General features: G+C 37.7%; 1 protein-coding gene across 2 annotated transcripts in view; it reads left to right on the top strand.

The window, feature by feature from the left end:
- Positions 1–664: 664 nt before the first annotated feature.
- The window catches only part of LOC149234623 (pyruvate dehydrogenase E1 component subunit beta-1, mitochondrial-like), a 75,230-nt gene continuing 54,444 nt past the window's right edge, over positions 665–21,450 (top strand). Inside the window, exons 1-4 of one of the 2 annotated variants that reach the window (XM_089371890.1) lie at positions 665–1,018; positions 1,228–1,321; positions 3,136–3,209; positions 3,496–3,573. In XM_089371890.1, coding sequence (XP_089228016.1) covers positions 3,156–3,209; positions 3,496–3,573 — 132 coding nt within the window. In that variant the 5' untranslated portion in view covers positions 665–1,018; positions 1,228–1,321; positions 3,136–3,155. The remainder of the gene's footprint in view (positions 1,019–1,227; positions 1,322–3,135; positions 3,210–3,495; positions 3,574–21,450) is intronic. The other variant, XM_089371889.1, reaches the window with a different exon arrangement.

The raw sequence follows: 21,450 nt of genomic DNA, 5'->3' as shown, positions 1-21,450 counted from the left end.
TTTTTTATGGGCCATTTTTATTTATTTATAGATAATATAATTATTAATTTATTAATATATTATAAATTTTTTAATTTAATTAAATAAACCAATTTAATTATAACTATTTTTTTAATGTACATTCCTCGTAGACGTTAAAATAAATTTATTTCTTTCTTTCCACCTCAGATAATAGATATTCGATAAATGAATTGAAAAATTTATTTAGTTAAAATTGGAATTTTTTTATGGGCCATTTTTATTTATTTTTAGATAATATAATTATTCATTTATTAAATTATTATAAAATTTTTAATTTAATTAAATAAATCAGTTTAATTATAACTATTTTTTTAAAGTACATTCCTGGTAGACGTTAAAATAAATTTATTTCTTTCTTTCCACCTCATATAATAGATATTCGATAAATAAATTTCCTTCCATTTAAATGTCATCAAAATTTTAAAAGTTTATTAATCTTTTTAATTGTCACAATTGAATAATGAAAATATTTTTAAATCACATCACCTTTCCCGCAAAAGAAAAAATGAAAAAAAAAAAAAATGAAATGATATTTTAAAATCAACGCGACTAAAAAGTATATTTTCTCAAGAGAAAAGTGAGAGTTGAATCGTAAAACCTGTACTATTAACTCGTTTACCGATATCTTCTCCCAATTTCCCTCGGAACCATTTTCTTGAAAGTCAATATAATCATATCTCGTGTTTATAAATGAAATACGAGCATCTCCGTAAAGCTACCCAATACCCACATGCCCCACGGTTTACTTGACGAAATCATCATTATTATTGGGTAGACTCAAGGGTTTGGTGAAAGCGTGAAGGTTAGCTGTACGCAGACGCAGGCAGACGGACAGAGGAAGAAGAAAAGAGCCTAGGGTTTGGTGGGAGTAACCAACAAGGGTGTGGTTGGTGAGGAAGACGACTCTTTGTCTGACCCGACTTCCTTTTTCTGCGAGTTCTGTGGTTCCTGCGTCGGACGCAAATCGGCCATTGACAGTGTTATTCAATCTTCTCAGGTCAGGATTCCTATCATCAGATCATAGAATGAATGAATGTTTGATTGCGCAAAGATTTGAGTGTAGTGAACAAGTTTTAAATTTTGGCCATTAGATTCAATATCTCAAATTTTAATGATAACGATGTGCTGGATCCTAATTTCATAACAAAACTTGGTTTAATTTGAATCGGCCTTGTGGGATTCTAATGTTTAACGCTCAATTTGCAGTTGCTGTTATTGTAAGGTGCAAAGGTATTCGTAAATATGGCATCTGATTAGCGAACTGGAAATCTTTTGTTGAAATTTATATGTAGGTTTACATGTAAGTGCATGGGATTCAGTGCTTGTTGATAACGTATTGGAATACTTTCGGTATTGGATATTTTTTTTTTTGAGTTTTACATTCAGATCATGAGATGGCAGGCAAAATGACGTGCAAATGAGATTCTTCTTAAAATAGTCTTTTGGGGTGTTTTTGCCTGGCAGTCAGACAGGGATGAATGAATCATGATAATAGATTTAAAATTCGAGATATATCTATATATAATGGGTATGTTCTCCCATGGTGTGAATGCTATGTAGTATTGCTAGATAGGTATTGGTGCCAATTTTATTTTGATTGGTGAAGGGTCACTGGCAGAGCTTCTTGAGATATATTTATGTATGTTTAGTGGTTATGTTCTTCCATGGTGTGATTGCTATGTAGCATTTTCAAATAAGTGTTCGTGCCAATTTTGTGTTCATTGGTGCAGGGTCTATCCCAGAGCTTCTTGAGATGTAAGGGATTGGCCTGTGGCGTTTAATCTGGATCCTATGTTGTACTCCTATTATCTACTTAATTCATTGATGGCGGAGGGTCTTATTTCTATTCAGTCGGATGCCTGAACATTAATTTTGGTCCATTTCAGGATTCTTGTCATGTCTCCGCTCAGTGGCTTTGAGACATTTTGGGTTTCGCATTGTACCTAAAGTTGTTGTACATTGTGTGCATGGCGACAGGAACTCTATGGATAGGCTTATCAGTAGTTTGCCCATATATGTCTTTCTGGTGGCTGGCCTATTTCGCGTTGCGTACAGCCACGGTCCAAATGTTGTTTCAGTGTTGTGCAGAATTATTATTTATTTCTATGCATTATTGCGTGGGTGTGAAAAAAGACTCCAGGGGAATTCAACTGCCAGGACTTATTGTCTTGGTAAAATCTTTTCATCGACTTCTATCTATAGTTTTTGGTAGGTCTATGCACTTAAATTGTGGAAATGAGACTCCGTAGGGTATTCATTTGGTGAGGATTATGTGGAAGACATCATCAATAGCCTCATAGATGAGGAATGAACGTACGGTTCCGTTTGCTTAATCTGTTACCTATTTACAGTCCACCGTTAATTATGAGGCCCATCTCCAATGTGCGTATGATGTTTCAGTACATGGATTGAAGTCATGGGTAGTGGTTATAGCCACTGCAGGAAACGGTTCTTGTTATAATCTGTCATAGTCCAGCTTGTTCATTGATTTCTTTCTAATAGAATTTGAAGTTCAGTAATAGACTATATGTCGACGATGTCTATTTTCTACTGCACACCAAAAATAACATTACTGAAATATGATCAATAACCATGTTGAGAACACGCTTTGATGATGGAAGCTCGAAGTGCATTCAATGATGTATAATGATGTGGAATTTTGACAGTAAGACGGAGTACATTCAATGTGCATGCAATTTTAACTAGCTTCTTTTACGAGTTACAAGCTGATTAGATCATTCTTCCCAAAATATTGTATCTAATTAATTTTATAATGTCATTCCCAGGTGTGAAAAGTGATACGACATTGGCATGTAAATTAAAGTAAAGTTTTTGCTACTTGTGGTTCCATGAGAAGTGTTAATAGTGGTCTAGTATAGAGATTCCCATCAATCTTCTGATACCTTTCATTGTTGGACTGGATGGTTAGCTTTTATAATATAATGATTAATTCTGATACATCTCCTTAGCCATATTATATGCCTGTATACCATGATTTATGGTAAGAATTATTGTTAGTTATTTGTAAATATTCTTATGAGAAGATTCTGTGTTTTTTTGTATATTCTTGTGTTATTTATTCATGCTACATTAAAAATTGGTGGTTGACTGCAGTTAAACTCTAAGAAGAGAAGATGTGGGGCGCTTTGCGGCAAAAATCTGGCATGACAACTCTTTTTTCTTCATTGGTATAATTGTCAACCTTTTACTTAACTGGCTATTAAAGTGGCTTGGTTCTTTTCCTCTTTATATGGCTAGTTGGTGATGTGTGATAATGTTCTAGACTGCCGTTACTTAATCATTCTAGCTTGGGATGTGTCATGTCTGTGCTGCTAAATCTATTGAGGAGATGATAATGTGAATTGGCATCTCTTGTTAAGAATAGAAACGTTATATGCTAGTGTGGTAATTCATAGCTTGTTTTGTTTGGTTAAACCTTATTAGTTTCTAATATGGTGTTGGATTGATGTTCAGAGACATGGTCAAGTTTTGGAGAGGTTGGTGCCTATGGCATCCACACCCTTAAGAAATTTATCTACTGCTGCTAAAGAGGTAAATCAAATGTATGAAAAAAACATTTCAAGTTCCTTAGTGTTTTGGCAGTAAGTAATATTTGGTCACTGGTGTAATATAATGATTGCTATTTTCAACACACTTACATATTAATTAGGAATCAATTCTTTATGCATTTTCTTCCGAAAAAATCCCATTCAGTATGTCATGTTTTATTGGTTTTTTGTTCTATTGGTATTTGGTGTTTCAAAACGGCTACATATAAATTGTTACTTCATTTTAGCAAGACAAACCTGAAGGGTCAAAGATGTCACCTGAGGATCCACTTTCTCTAAAAGGATTGAAACCTAGAAGTAACTTAAGCTGTATATCTGCAATTCCTTTCTCCTCAACTTGTGGCCTATGGATGTGGCTACGACTACAAAAACTCTTTAGCCTGGGTCTTATAACCTTTGTGAAAAATTGTACAAAAAATGACTGAGAGGTTTCATCTCCCAACCTCTCATTTAGTACCTAGGGCTCTTCCTACCCTAGTTCTTTCCTATTCTACTGGATATAATTTCAAGTTTCATTGACCTACTTTGGTCATCTGTGAACATTCTTAAAATTTGTCTTTCTGTTAATTTATGGTATGTTCTTATGCTAAAGAGCAATTTACTTCAAATCTTCTTATTAGTCCAATATCAATTTCCAGTATAGCAATCACATTAACATGATAGGAAAATGCAGATAGAACATAAATGTAAACAACGTAAGACAAGCCAAGACAAGAGACACAAGATGTGGCACCAGCTAGGGACAAACCCCAATGTGGGGAAACCCTTTGAATTCTTCAATATTCTTCAATAATTCAGCAAAGAGAGAGAGATAGTACAATATCACAAATCTGTGATTTTACAACAACAGCAATAAGACCCTAACCAGCAAAGTCAAAGCTGGTCAAACAGCTCCCAAATGACCTCAAGTCAACCTTGAAGAACTCGGTCTTCAACAGCAAGCATAGGCAGCACAAAACAGTCCACAATACCCAGTCAAACAGCAGTCAACGCATCAGCAATTCTGCAGTCAGCCCTAACCAGTCAACGCTGGTCAGATTTGTGGTCAAACAGGTCAATGTTTGACTGTCCAGCAATTCGGCCAGCCTAGGAGAGGCTGCCCAACTCAAAAACGCAGTCAAACCTCCTCTTTGCTGGTCAACGCATGCAAAATACAGCCCTGCTGCTCCACGGTCAACCCCAAGTCAACGTTGCCCTAAAAACAGAAATCTGCGTCCTTCTTTCAGCCACACGTGAGAGAGAGATGCTCTTCTAATGCATATGAGAGAGAGAAGATGTGTGGTGAGATGAGTGGAATAATGCCACAAGGTCTCCTCCTTTTATATGAATTGTGGAGGATAAGTTGGGGGTGTGAAACACTGTTTTGTTTGTTGGCCGGCCTTGACAAATTGTCAGGAAAAACCAATAAATTCATATGTCCATGAATACATGTCGGAATCGGATGATCGTTAGATCAATCCTACACCTCTCGATGAGAGGAATCCAAGAAAAATGTCAGCTGCCATAAATGAGATGACCCACATGGAGTTTGGCCCTAGTTGCCAATTTTAACACTTTCTTACCCATTGATCAAAATACTGTCAGTCATCACAGCGAAGGACTTCTTGTGTTAACTTTTCTATTCACACATTCACACACAACAAATCCAAGGGTCACAACCCCTAATCTTCTTTCCTCAAGTGACCATGGCTTAAATCAAAATAGGTGGACTTAAAATAGGTTTTAAAAGGAATTATATATTGTATACTTTAAGAGATTATTCTTATGACAAAGTCGTTGATTGCAATGCCAGTACTCTCCAGCCATTCCTCTGTGCCTTACATCACATCATCATTCACAGAGATTCTGCAAAATTTGTGAATGAAAAATCAGCAAAAGGAAACCACAAATTCAGCCACCTTGCAAGAAAAACATCAGTGTCTTGTATGAAAAAGATTCCACAGATTTTCACAAGAAGATTGACATCTGTATTGCTCTGCCTGTATTCTCTTAAAAAAGAATCAGTGCTTATGGAAAACAGTGCTTTCAATGTTTAACTTATAGTGAAACTGCTGCCATTTACATGCCATTTAAATAATTTTTAGCACTATAGAGAAGGCATCTGAACACTGCCGCCAGTGTTGCTTGACTCATGGGAGATTCACGAGTCCCTGCAAGTCTGGCCAAGTCTCTGCTGAGATGAATTTTAGGCTCAGACTTACCTAGGCTATTGGGACTGGTGGACTTGGCCGGACTTGCCATGACTTGCCCAAACTTGCAAGTCTGGCCCAGCACATGAAAGTGGACATACAAAAATTTGATGGTTAAAACAGGTTTAGGAGGGAAAAGAAGCAGTAATTGGAGATGAACGCCAAACTCAATGTTAAATAGAAACCCCCTCTCATTTCAGTCTCACGAGTCCCTTCAAGTCTGGCCAAGTCTCTGCTGAGATGCATTTTAGGCTCAGACTTACCTAGGCTATTGGGACTGGTGGACTTGGCCGGACTTGCCATGATTTGCCCAAACTTGCAAGTCTGACCCAGCACACGGAAGTGGACCCAAATGCAAAATTTTGATGATTAAAACAGGTTTAGGAGGGAAAAGAAGCAGTAATTGGAGATAAACGCCAAACTCAATGTTAAATAGAAACACCCTCTCATTTCAGTCTCATATACCATAATTTCATTCTTGTATTTGATGTAGAAGTGACTGTGACTCCTCGTAGTCCTTCATGAGGCTTGAGATTGGACTTGGAGACATTGCATGTTTTGAATTTCCAATGTTGATTCATCTTTCAACTTTCAATTTACTGATTTGCAGATAAATATTGAGTGCCAAATTTTGTATTATCATATTATATGAGATGATCATATGAATTTGTGTATAGACTGTTGTTTTATAGTTTATATGTATTGGAAATGTCATTAATATTATTTTTTTGCCCAATTACTATATTTTGAGTTTTTTTCCTCTTCTATTTCTGAGTTTTGCCGAGTCTTGAAACGAGTTTTTCTGAGTTTGCAAGTCTTGCCGAGCCTCAGGCCAGCCCTCATATCATAACAATTCCAAGATGTTAAAAGAATAGTTCAAAATTGTGAAGAAACTAAACTACTCAGACAACTTCCATTGCAATACACATGAAGGATTTATTGTACATGACAGCCTTCTTTTAACACAGTATTCAGCTCCTTTTGTCAGGCCAGGGTAACTCCAGAATGAGCGGGAGAGAAAACTGATATATTATTCATTAACTAACTCATATTTATATACATAAATACAACGGATCAGTTCATCTCCCTGATGACTGTCCAGTTCACCCATCCGTTTCGGATTAGGTGTCAACATTCCCCCCCTTAATATGAAGGGATGTTGGTGAGTCCAAGCATCGTTCTGAATCTTTCAAGCTTTTCTCTTCCAAGCGCTTTGGTGAAGATGTCTGCAATTTGCTCGTTTGTGGAACAATGACGGAGATGAATTGTTTTGGCCTCAACATGATGTCGGATCATATGATATTTAGTATTGATGTGCTTAGTACGATCATGGAACTTTGGGTTCTTGGCCAACTTTATTGCAGATGTGTTATCAATCATGAGTGGAGTTGATTGTATTTGTTTTACCTGCAAATCTTCAAGAATTTTCCTGAGCCACACAATTTCTTTCGTTGCTTCAGCTGCTGCCACATATTCTGCTTCTGTTGTGGAATCTGCTGGTACTGATTGTTTGCGTGATCTCCAGGAGACAGCTCCTGATCCAAGACTCATAGCATATCCTGAAGTAGATACCCCAGTGTCTTTGTCTCCATCGAAGTCTGAATCAGAGTATCTAATCAAGTTGAAGTCGTCCACTTGTGTATACTTGATTCCAAGGTCTTGAGATCCCTTCAAGTGCCTTAGAACTCTTTTTGCAGCAGACCAATGTCCCTCACAAGGCTTTTGCATAAACCTGGAGAGGATTCCAACAGCAAATGAAATGTCTGGTCTGGTAGTAGTGAGGTAGATGAGACTTCCTACAAGCTGTCTATACTTTGTTGCATCATCAAATTCCTTTCCTTCAATAGATGTGAGCTTCAAGTTTTGTTCCATTGGAGTACAAAGGGGATTGCACTCTGTCATGCCAAATCTGTTTAACAAATCTCCAATGTATTTCTTTTGAGAAAGAAATATGGACTTTGGATGTTGGGTTACTTCAATGCCAAGATAGTAATGAACATAGCCCAAATTAGTCATTTCAAATTTTTTTCCTAATTCTTTCTTTATGGATGCAATATAGCTTTCATTGTTCCCTGTCATTAAAAGATCATCTACATATACCACAAGATATACAACTATTTTGCCAACTTTCTTGACAAATAAAGTTGCATCATCAAGATCAAAATGATTGAAGTTGAGTTTCAGAAGATGCTCAGTTAGTTTTTCATACCAGGCTCGTGGTGCTTGTTTGAGGCCATACAAGGACTTCACAAGTTTGCATACTTTGTGTTCATGTCCTTTCATAGCAAATCCTTCAGGCTGGGACATAAACACATTCTCTTTTAGATCTCCATTCAAGAATGCAGTTTTTACATCCATTTGATGGACTTTCCAACCGTTTTGAGCAGCTAGTGCAAAGAGTGTCCGGATGGTGGCCCATTTTGCTGTGGGGGCAAAAGTTTCCTCATAATCGACCCCTTCCTTTTGTGCAAAACCTTTTGCCACAAGCCTAGCTTTGTGCTTGTCAAGTGAGCCATCAGCTTTGTATTTGTTCTTGTAGACCCACTTGCAGCCAATTGGTTTGGTTCCAAATGGAGGATCAACCAGCTTCCAAGTGCCATTCTTTATGAGGGCATCATACTCCTTCTGCATCGCTTCTTTCCATTCATCATGAGAAGCAGCTTCTTTGAAGGAAGTTGGTTCAAAATCTGTAGACAAGTTCAATTCACAATCATAAGTAACATCCATATCAACAGGTGAATTAGAGTTATCTACATCACCTCCATCTTGTCGGTTTGTATTTCTGGTTCCTGTTTTTCCAATTTCATCAGGATGAACACTCTCAAGTGCCTTTGTCAGCCACTTTGGGGGACCTTTCTGAGATGGTCCAGGCTGCTCTGTTGATTGAGTTGGGTCTGAATCAAGATTGAGTCTCCCAATTCTATCAATTACATCACTTAAAGCATCATCCGTTGTTGGAGTGTCATGCAGGGGAGATTGTTTTTCAGAAGAAGATTCCACATGTTGATCTAGTATAGGAATCCCCCCTTCAAGATGTGGAATCTGATTATCAAACTCTTGAAATGATTTCGGTTTTGTGAATTTATCCAAGCGATCAAGTTGCCGCTCAACAACACTGTCAGATTTGGATGATTCAAGAAAAATGACATCTCTAGATAAAACAAACTTTTTATTTACTTCATCATAGAGGCGGTATGCTTAGATGTGTTTGAATACCCCAGGAAGATACACTTACGACTTTTAGCACCAAGTTTGTTTCTATGTACCTTTGGTATTAAAGCATAACAGGTGGAACCAAAAATCCTGAGATGTTTTACCGAAGGAACATGTCCATACCACAATTCATAAGGAGTCTTGTTTCTTATAGCACTAGATGGACATCTATTCTTTATATATGCAGCACATAGAACAACATCAGCCCAAAACATTGTCTTTACATTTTTGAAGAAAAGCATGGATCGTACCATATTCAAAATTGTTCTGTTCATTCTTTCAGCTACACCATTCTGTTGAGGATTATAAGGCACAGTTGTTTGATGTTTAATCCCATGTTGGCGAAGATAGTGTTCAAATTCATTTGATGTATATTCTTTTCCATTATCAGTGCGAATAGACCCAATATGAGATTGTGCATCATTTTCAATCCATTTATGAAAATTCTTGAATGTTTGAAAAGCATCAGATTTGTTCTTCAATAAATAAACTCAACACATTCTGGTGTAATCATCAATAAATGTCATGATATATTTATTTCCATTTGCAGAAGAAACAGGCATTGGACCACATAAATCTGAATGAATGAGTTCAAGCTTTCTATGTGCTCTTGAATTTGAATCATGAAAAGACTGTTTGCTATGCTTTCCTAGAATGCAAGCATCACATTGCTTATGTTTTCTAGGAATTGTAGGCAAACCAGCAACACCATTTTTCTTCAACAAGCGGAGACTATCATAGTTTAAATGTCCAAATCTAGCATGCCCTAATAAACTTGATGGAAGTGTACTTTCTTCATGATGAGAAATATATGAAAAATGTTGTGCATGAGCAGAGGTTCCTTGCAGTTTAAGAAGTCTTTCTTCTTCTATACCCCTCATGACAAGTGAATGGTCAGATGCCTTTCTTACCTCAAGCTTTCCATCAAACATATGAATGGAGTGACCTTGCTGGCGGATGTGGACCAGGGACAACAAGTTTCTCTTGAGCTGTGGGAGATATAGAACATGATCCAGAAGAAAGTCTGGAAGACCAGGCAGTTTAAGACTGATTGTGCCAAGCCTTGATGGCTTGATTTTTGACTGATCTGCAAAGTATATTGCTCCATCAACATTGTCAGTGAAATCTTCAAAAAAATCTTTCCTATGAGTCATATGACAGGTTGCTCCTGAATCAAGCAACCAATCATTTTTCGAAGAAGCAAGTGAAGCATTAAACAAATCTTCATTTACTCCAATGTTACATTGTGCCTCAATATAGTGAGCGGATTCAGGTGCTTTACCTTTGTCTGTGTCATCAGTTTTACCTTTCTGTTGGTTTCTTCTCTGCTCAACCTTGTCCCATGGTAGCTTGCATGTAGAAGCATCATGTGATCCATTTCGTTTGCAGCGAATGCAATGCAGATCTGCCTTTTCTGCTTGAGAATGTCTGCCCCCCCTGCCTCTGAAGTATCTTCCTCTTCCTCTTCGTCCACCTCTTCCTCTTGTAGAATCTTGAGCAGGATGCTTTTCTTTATGAGCAAGGCAAACAGTCTCTTCAGAAGATTCAGGGACTGTTTTCTTTCCAAAGGCTTTCTCTCTTTCAACAAACTTTTTCACAAGAGACTCAAAGGTTATGTCTTTAAGATTTCCATTTGCTTGTAAAGACTCAAGATAATTAGAGTAGGTAGGATAGAGTGCTTTGAGAAAGGCAATAAGAGAGATATCCAGCTCCACCTTAGTGGATTTAATATCATGCATTATAGACTTTATTTCAGATGCAAGAGCAAGGGGATCATTATTTTTCAGTTCAAGAGTGAAGAGTTTAATCATGAGCTGAACAACTTCAAGTGCAGAATGTGAATCATAGAGTTCTTTCAGCTTTTGTAAAGCTTCAAAGGCATTGGAATAGGATGAAATATGACGACTTACTTCTTCATTTACAGATGCTGCGATCAATGCATAGGCTTTGCTGTTCTTGTTTTCCCAAATGACAAGTTCTTTATCTGATGTAGGCTGCACAGGGTCTTTGTCTTCTTCTCCGACACACACTCCTTTCCACAGCTCATTGTAGATGAGGGTGTGTTTTACCATCCGAGACCATTCAGAATAGTTCTCCTTGCCAGTGAGAACTATTCCGACCATAGAGATGATTGAATGCATTCTGTAAAAAATACTTCTGCTTGATAAAAAACTTCCTTACAGCCTTATGCACTATATTTTCTACAAATCCCTCTAATGTGTGACAGAAGGCATCAGAATTTCATTGAAATATTATATCACTTTATGCTTCAATACAGCATTACCAAAAATAAAAAACTGTGCAATATCACTATATCACCTCCAAACTCAAAACTGCCATCATAAATGCATATCAACAGCACAACATTATACCGCCATTAAAATCATCTCTCTTGTACCTACGTCACTATGAAAGATGATCCACATCCGTTCGGCTCTGCAAAAAAACAATGTGGCAGGCCAGCGCAGAGACCAATGCATACCACAATTAATGTAGCATTGACAATAACTAACATGATCTCATTTTTTAATGCAGAAATAATTCACGCTCATCGAACCACCATACACAGTCTTTGATGTCACATACCATTCAAACACATGTAGCAGTTCAAATGCACCAGGTCACGACCTTAAAAAGACATTCAACGCATAATTCACAACATATAACACAACACAATTTCCTGGCATATTAATGGCATATTTGAATGAGATGGCAGCCTTCAATGTAGAGTAGGAAAGAGCCAATGATGTTGGTTATACGAGGAGTTAGAGATTCTAGGAAACGCATCCAAGAGAGGTCGATCTCGCAATAGAGGGATCCCTCCTGCTACATGAGGAGGCCTCGCAATAGATGTACCTCTCAGGCCGATTCAAGCCCGTGCAGATCTACCTAAAGCCGCTGCCCAATGTAAATACCACACAACTTCCGACCAGACAGAGGGTTTGGTTTTTCGACGAACAGAACACTCAGAAATACATATAGCGTATTTCCGCTGGCATTTCCAAATGAAACACCCTGCATACATATACTTCTAACTCTGAAAAAAAGAAAGCGAGAGGGTCTGCGAATCACAAAACGTCGGGCGATACCAATAACCTCCACGCTCTTATCGAGCACTCACAATAACCAAGGCCGCGGTCTCAGCAATATTCAGTATATTCACGGCTTTGTAAACTGAAGGTCCGCAGTTCGATCCTGCGTGGAGGCACCAGGCATAGGCCACTGTGGTGATGCTGAGATCAATTCCCCAGCATAGCAACAAAAAAAGGGTTGGTCTCAGATACGAAATCCTGAGTTCAAATTTCCGCAGAAGAAAAAAAGAGGTAGTCCCAGCTATTGAATCGGATTCAAAGAATGGAATAGAGAGCGTTATGGAGAGATTGCAGTGGCGTTTCATGAACCAAAAACGATGCCAGAGGCCATGTCAGAGGCAGAGCAGCGTAGGACAGAGAACATTATGGAATATGGACAGACGCGTTGGCAGTGCTCAGGGCAGAGGAGCGCAGTCTCAGGACAGTGCGCAGTCTCAGGACAGAGGCAGAAACGCTCAGGTATGAGCAGCTCTCAGGACAGTAGGAGTTACAACTATTTCTGGGCCCTGTGCTCTGATACCATGTCAGGCCAGGGTAACTCCAGAATGAGCGGGAGAGAAAACTGATATATTATTCATTAGCTAACTCATATTTATATACATAAATACAACGGATTAGTTCATCTTCCTGATGACTGTCCAGTTCACCCATCCGTTTCGGATTAGGTGTCAACACCTTTTAATTGTGGTTTTTAACTGGTTTCAAACGTTTATTTTTGACACAGTAGTACATCAATGTCTGGAAAATTCGAATGCCTTCATGCAATAAATTTTCGCACTACACTGTCAAACTTTTTCTCAGAGTAAAAGCTCCAGAGTGTGTTTACATAACCTAGTTACAGCACAGTGTACAGCAAAAAAAAGGTGGTTTATAATCTCAATAGTATGCACAATATTTTTTCATGAGTCACAACATTATCAGCAACAATGCGCAGCCAACAACATGCAAAGTACCATCACATCACAGTTTTCTTTCTCAGCAATCTCCAAGCTCTACCAATGGTTCTCTTTACAATCTTTTTGACTAAGATTTTTATTTCTTTTTCCATGGAAAATTTGTAATTCTATTAATTATATTGGGATTACTTTCTGTAGATGCTGATAACAGCATTTCCTAAAAAGGTTTTAAACAAAGAGAAACCACCAGTCAGGTATGGACTTAGCTCATTACCCTTTTTATGTTGAGAAATCTATAGGGCTACAATTAGGATGATTCCTCTTAAACTTGATAACTGCTTGTGATGTATTTTTATTTTTCCTTGATTATTAGCTTATTCTCTTATTATTATGTGTTCTTATCATCAAACAGTTACCAAAACAAGAAGATCAACAATACACGAACACAAGATATAAGCTGCAAGCCAAGGCCAAAACCTCTCCACTTGAGAGGAAAATCCACAAATCTCTTATCTTCTTATAGATTCTTCAAATGACGAATTCCAAGACTTCTTGACCAAGACCAATACCCTTCCAAGACCAAGCCATACTTTCTTGATGATGTGCTTCTTCTATCCAAGTCAAACCCAATCAAATCTCTTCCAGCTGCACAACTTTGACCCCCAACTACAAAATTTTGGCCTCCACTGTAGGTCTGAAATTTTTGGCCCCTGCAACAGTTACTGCTTCCACACGTGTGAGCAATTTCAGGGCTTCCAAGGCTTCCTTTGACCTTCGCTTGGGTTCCTTCTCCTTCTAGGGCTTGTAGGTGACTTAAGAGTCCCTTCTTCGACCTTCTTTTTGCAATTTCTAGAACTTTGACCTTGCAGCTGCTAAACGCTATCCTTCCTTTCACACGTATGAGAGAGAGAGAGAGAGAGAAATAACCCAAGAAATTCGTCCTTCATCCTTTTATCCTTCTTCGCTTGCCTTTCTTCCGCTTCTCCTTCACTTAGATGATGAGAAGGGAGTGAGTTTCCATAGGAGGTCGAGTACCCTCCTATATATAGGCTTCTAAGGAGGATGACATGCCCTAATGAGGCCGACTTCTTAGCTGCCAGGCCGACTTGGTCTTGGAGGGTATCTTGATACTTTTAAATACCAAAATAATTCTTTTGACATGTTACATGTGCCCAATTGGGTCTTATTCATATGACAATGACTCTATTGACTTCTTGACACTTGGACAAACCCTAGAAGCACTCAATGGGTGCTTCACATCTAAATAAAATGACCTTGAGCATGAAATTCATGCTACAAAATAACAATCATATATAAATATATATATCTTTTTACAATATGCAAGAATCAAAAGTACATTTCATATTTATGAAGGCCAAACCTAGTTACACATTTCAACAGTTTACAATTGTGCCTCACTACAGTTTGAACCAAAGTGAATAGGTCTCCAAGATATTAAAGCCTAAGTCTCAATAGTATGCGCAATATTGATTCATGAGTCAACATTATCAGCAACAATGCACAACGAACAACATGCAAAAGTACTATCACAACACAATTATCTTTCTCAACACTCTCCAAGCTCTACTGATGGTTCTCTTCACAATCTTTTTAACTAATTCTTTTATTTCTTTTTGCATGGAAAATTTGTAATTCTATCAATTATATAGGATTACTTTCTGTAGATGCTGATAACAACATTTCCAAAAAAAGTTTTAAACAAAGAGAAACCACCAGTTAGGTATGGACTTAGCTCAATTCCCCCTTTGCAATTGTGCCTCACTACAGTATGAACCAAATCATATAGTCTCTAAAAATTTAAAGCCTAATAGGAGCCCCATGGGTTTGGCCGCTAAATGGGGCTAATTATTTTAGTCGAGGGTTGAGGGTGCTTCAGGAGTTTGAACTGTGGGATATTGTTGAGAGGGCAGTGACAAGACCCACTGATCTAGTACAACTGACTGATTTTAACAAGAGGAATGTTAAATCCAAGAGGCTCCTTCTAGATGCTATTAAAGACCACCTTATTCCCCCATGCTTTGGGGAAGACCAACCTTGATTAAACTTTTCTAGAGCACTAATGAGAACAGAAAGATGGTACCGTTGGAAAAACTAATCGACACTATTTCCTCATACCTCACCAAGATCACTCAGGTGAGAGATGCGTTGGCAGCTGTGGGAGAAACCGTCACTGATGAGCTGTTAGTTAGATAAGCCATGAGTGGTTTTTCCAAGGAGTGGGATACGTTCATTGATGGCATGGTGGCTTGTGAGCATCTTCTAGATTGGGGAAGAATGTGGGATGATTTCCATCAAGAGGAGATAAGGCGAAATGCCAAGAGTGGTGTGCAACATGGTGGGGTCCGGGGAAGAAGAGAAAAATGTTGCTCTTACTGCAAAGGGCAAAGGCAAAGGCAAGGTAAAGGGAAGTGGGGGATTTGTTTTTGTGAAGGACATGAGCAAAGCAAAATGCTTTTCATGTCACAAGATTGGTCATTATGCGAGCCAATGGCCATATAAGAAGAAGAAGAAAGAGTAACAGGTAGCAACATCGACATAAACTGAGATTAATGACTTTGCCAAGAAATTTGAGAAAAAGTTTTCTCTTATCCCCTGTATTTCGGGCAGTAGTACTGCTGTGTATGAGGATAGTGGGTTATGGTTAGTGGACGATAGAGCATCCTTTACATGATTGGGATGAAGTCAGTGTTTCACAATATTTCAGAGATAGGGTCAGACTGCCATGTGAGTTGTGGAGCTAGCACCACACATGTAGTAAAGGGGGTTGGATGTTTTAGATTCTAGCTAGAGTCGAGTATTTTTGGAGGTGATAGAGATGTTACTTGTTCCAAGGCTGATGGTACACGTGCTCTCAGTATTAACCTTGGAGGATGATGTATATAGAGTTTTGTTTCGGGATGAACAAGTGCTTCTATATTCAGAGGGAGTGACCTTGGATGTAGGAGTAGTGCGTGGCATCAGACGAGTGTAGTCATATAGATTGCTAGGACAACCTATGGGTATATTTGAGGGGACCTTGGATACAAGATCAGTGTTAGTTACGACTACTAGCTAGTAGAGAATTTAGTCACATGGCGGGGATGAGTTTAGTGTTTCGTAGTATTTCAGAGACAGGCTAAGACTGCCATGCGAGTTGTGGAACTAGTACCATGCATGCAGTAAAGGGGGTTGGATGTGTTAGATTTTAGCTAGATTTAGGAGATTTCTGGAGGTTATAGGGATGTTATTTATTCTAGGGATGATGATACACGTGCTCTCAGTATCAGGCCTTGGAGGATGATGGATATAGAGTTTTGTTTCGGGATGGACAAATGCTTCTATATTCAGAGGGAGTGACCTTGGATGCAACAATGATGCTTGGCATCAAACAAGTGCAGTCCTACAGGTTGTTGGGACATCATGTGGGTGTATTCAAAGGGATCTTGGATACAGGATCAATGTCAGGTATTGAGAGGGGACAACTGACTAGGAAGATTGTTTCTTTAGGTATTGCTAGGAAACTCTATATGATATGACATTGATAGATACTTAGAAGTGTGATAGGACTCCTCAAAGCATGGCAAGTTGTGACAGGTTTTCAGCTCAAGTTTCAGGGGAGGTAGCAAGATAGGCGTCAGGGTTAGAGGGAGTAGCTACAGGTACTGAGATGGGCTTGGAGACAAATCTAGGTGGAGGAGTTTCTTCCATAGGCAACTCTCTCGCTAAGATGGAGTGTTGAAGTTTGTAGCTTGGGCAAGTACTTCTGCATAGGCCTTGTGTCTAGGCATGTAGAAGTCACCCACATCACCTTCGAGCACTTGCTCTATGTTGAGCAAGTTGTTGATGTAACTTAGCCTAAAGTTTAACTTAGGAAAAACACATATTAATATGTTGGCTTATCGAGCTATAATAAAACCTAGGAAAAGTAAATTATTTACTTTAGTAAATAAGTTTTAATCTTAGTTGTTGGTCTCAAGTGAGGTGACATCTAATCTTGGCGGTCAATCATTTTGACATTAGGGTTAGGGTTAGGATTAGGGTTTTGGCTCATTGTAAAGCTATAAAGGCATGGTCAATGTGAGGAGAAGACACACAACAACAACACAAGTTTGAGAGCGACATCTCAATGAGCGTGTGCTGAGTTTAAGAGTGTGGAGGGGTTGGAGATCCAAATGTACAAAAGGGAGCAAATCTGTTGGATTAGGTCAGGTCTGGCATATTGTAATCTGTAATTTTTCAGCTGGGCCATTATCCTAGGACAAGAGCCCAAGTAAGTTTCGAGTTTTTGTTAATGAAGAACTGATTTGTTGGGCATAAATTTGTTTATGATTATGTGATTCAGATCGTAATTTGCTTCTATTGAATTTTATGTGTTAGGAACTTAGCCGTGTATTTGTTCAGTAATTAATTGGTTGGAATTAAATATCGGGTGTTACGTTCGGGTAAATTCTCCCAAAAACAACTTATTTGCAAGGTTCAACATTTCATTGGGACTATGATGTAGAGGATGCACGATAAGTTGAGCAAAACAAAAATGGATTTTTCAACATTGTTCACTTGCCAATAGAGGAAGAAGTGCATGAGCCATTGTGGCTAGATGACGATGAGGATTATGTTGAAGCTCTGGACGTTTTATGCACTACTTGAGAGCAACCATGCAATAGATGATCAAGTCACAAAGTGTTAGGCATTTTCCATCTAGAATTTTATGGGTTTGTTCCATTTTTTCCAAGGAAAACTTTGTAAGTAAACTCAAGGGATGTTTCTCCACATTTGTGGATGTTGTACCTAGTAAACTTGTCAGTATAGACTCGTGCACCTCATTCAAGGGGAATTAAACAAGGCACTTGCTAGAACAGAACTAGCTAAATACTCAACAACATTAGCAATAATCGATTGAGCTAATTCCTTGGGCTTTAAGGGTTTGTCCCTTAAATAGACATATTAACTATTAAGAACATTGAATAGTGTGTTTAAATTTCAATTTGGTCAAGAAAAAGTCTTTTCATCTATATAGATTGAGTTTCAATTTGTAAATTGTGTTTTATATTTTTATTGTTTTATGTCTGAATAAAAATTATGAATTTGATAGTTAATGACAGGGTTTGTTGGAACTATTTTCTTCATGTTTTTGAAAGCCTTTTTTATGTACCTCCATAACTATATTTAATTAAGGTGATAGAGTAGTAGGTAGGCTATTGATGTAACTCACTATGGTAAACAATGTATCATGGATAGTTATGACAAGTGTTAAGGTGTAGGTCTATAATAACGAGGGAAGCTCATAGTGGATGCATTGAGTATTTTATCTTGGTCTTCAGCATTATTGGTAGGTTGCCTCCTCAAAAGGGTTAGGAGGGTTCCCATTTTCTTGAATCGGGTGAATAATAGAGTTCTTTTGGCATCACATTGTGTTTATTAATGTTCTTGTTAAGTTGTTACTATAACACATTTAGGATCTTACCAAGTGGCATCAAAGTAGTGAACTAGGAGCTTTTGAAATCAATTTTTTTCTTTCTTCATTCATGGGGTCATGGTGAGAAGAGTCATGGATTTATTTTGTACTAAAGTGTGAAGAATATGCAAAGTACTTATGCTACGTATTCAAGCCAGAACTTAGAGGTACATCTTCTCTTCACAAAAGAAAAGAATGCACAAGCATATTTTTGTCCTTTGGCTTCTACTTTTGGTGTTTTGATTAGTGTTCCACGTGGACGCATCCCCTAGGGTGGGGGGCATGCTCTGTATGTTTCCCATCCTCTCGAGATGGCGGACACTTGGGGAAACGTTTCCCACGTCCCCCTTTTGGCGAAACTCGGAGACGCAAGGGAAAACATTTCCCCAATGTGGGGGGCACATTTACACAAAGGGGTGCTTGTGGGCATCCCCCTCAAAAAGAGCTAGGTGGTCCCCACTGAATTTTGCCTAAAACAATAATTTATGAGTCGGGAACACTGATATTCAACCCTAGGGTCCTACGAATGCTATTTAATTAATGGTAATGTTAAATTCTTAAAGTAAAATTGACATTTTTAACATTATTATAAAATGTTCGGGATGTTTGAGAGTGGTTCCAACCTCATTGGATTTCATATGGAGAAAGTATAATTTTATATCTCACTCAAAATATGACTGACTTATCAGTTTTTGGGATTTCAGTATTGGGGGGATTGTAATGTTTCCATTGGATTCTGTTATGTATTTACGATTAGGGTATGGAACTAGCATTTAATCCTAGTAAACATGTATTGGTCACTCAAGCAAAATCTCGATTTGACATGTTAAGCTTTTTCAATCTTATTTAAATGCTTAGAGGGTGATATTGATGATGAGCATCCCAATATAGGCAATGAATTTGATGATATGAAGGTATTTGTTGTAGGCTTGTAGCATGATTTTTTTTTTGGACTATAGAGGCCATCTAGAGGATCTTTGTTGATGTATTTTTTGTTTAAAGATGTATAGGAGTCGATGCTATTTTGGTTACATGCACCCTTGCTATATATATGAGAAACTTTGCGTATTTGTGTGTAATGGTTTGGATTCATATGGACGCACATGAATATTGATGTATTTTTTTCTAAAAATTTGAATATTATGTATGTTTTGGTCCATTGGTCTTTTGGTTTGTTTTTTTTGTTTTTTTGTTTTTTGTTTTGTTTTTTTTTTTTTTTTTCTGGTTCTCAATTTTGGGGTCAATCGGTTTGATGACTGTTTTGGTTTTGATAACATTGGTTCTTTGTCCATTGTTCATTTTCAATTTTAACTTTTGAGTCTTGACTCTAGATATTGATGACCTCAAACCGAGTCTTTGACTTGTCATTATTCACTGTGTTTAAGTCGGAGTAATTTCAATTTATTATTCCAATCTTCAGAATTTAGTATCTACTATTTTGCTTAGTACTAATTAGATTCTAGAATAATGAATGATGAATTTAAATCAATGTAGATTCTAGAATGATGAATGATGAATTTAAATCAATGTATACAATATTTTACTATTTCTATTTCATTGAATCATTTATGAAGTATGAATCAATGTATTTCATTATTGAATTTGAATTTGAATCATGTTTATATATATACACCCCGACGCCCCCTTGTCCCCCTTGAATTTCCCTAAAATTTGGGGGTGCTTCCACATGTCCCTCATATGAGTCTCCCTGTTCCTGCGTCCCTCTGTTCTGGAAACTTGGCATAACATTGATTTTGATTTTGTGTGCGTTTAGTGATATCTACCCTTGCTCCACAATCAACAATCTGGGTTACTTCTTTCTCCTTAATCTTTCATCTACATAAAGGAAATTCAAATATGTTGGACAACATCCATCACTTGTGTGTTTCTATCCTTGCTCCACAATCAACAATCTGGGTTACTTCTTTCTCCTAATCTTTCATCTACATAAAGGAAATTCAAATATGTTGGACAACATCCATCACTGGTATGTTATTGGAGATAGTGAGTGCTTTTCTGGGAAATTTGTGGCAACACTATCTTATATCCTTCTAGAGTTGTGATTAAAACACAAGGCATCAAATTGGTCATTGTAAATTAGTTGTTTCTATTCTGATTTTATTGTGTTGCATTACCTTCCTCCACTCTTTCTTTTTCCTCCATTGTTACCATGTCACATTGTGTTACATTCACATACCTTAGTTAGAGCACCTTTTGGAACTCACTCTTTTTATGTTATAGTTGTTGTATACTTCCTTCTATCCTCCACCATTGAGTGTCTTGTATCCATATCATAGCTTGACATGCTTTCAACTTTTTGAGATCTCACTGTCTTGAGTGGAAAAATAACAAAAGAAACTCTATTGCCTATTTTTTAATGCCCATTACTAACATATTTTATTGATTACACATTGAAATGTTGTGAGTTGATTTCCAAGCATAGCTGTGGTAGATGCCTTAGGTGTATTTTTCTGTCCCTCTTATTGCTCTCAAGATTTCAAGTATTTTAATTTTTTCGAGTGTTCTAGGGAGTGCAATACTATACAATGACTTACTGATGGAAGCATAGCATTCAAACCACTTTTATTTTAGCTCTATGTCAATGTGACAATTCTTTATCTCGAAATTGCAATTCTATGACCCAAGTTTATTTTAAAGAAGACTACTGTCATTTTCTTTTTGAGTTTGGTTCGTGCACCATACCTCACGTGTCCATAAATCAAGGTGTGTATTTGGCATGAATTAGACCTTTTATGGATGTCAAACTTCTTAAATCCTTCAAGGGAGCCATGACACAACCCCTAGTTATTCCTTGATTAGTCTCAATGCTTCATTCATGGGACTTGCGTTCTTCAATATCTTACTCATTTGGTCTTCTAAGATATTGTGGCCACAAGTTGCCCTTCACTTTGCCAGTAATTTTGTAGTGTGTTGATCGTTTGGGGCATGTTATTTTGGTTCTTAATAATCTCTATTATCCTTTTGTAACAACGTCTAGTCTAGCTGAAGAAATGT

Source organism: Pinus tabuliformis, chromosome 8, assembly GCF_031772625.1.
Source record: "Pinus tabuliformis cultivar Carrire ecotype Pingquan chromosome 8, CPIR1, whole genome shotgun sequence".
Lineage (NCBI taxonomy): Eukaryota > Viridiplantae > Streptophyta > Pinopsida > Pinales > Pinaceae > Pinus > Pinus tabuliformis.
The sequence above is the reverse complement of the archived record's forward strand: the minus strand, read 5'-3'. Positions and strand labels throughout refer to the sequence as shown.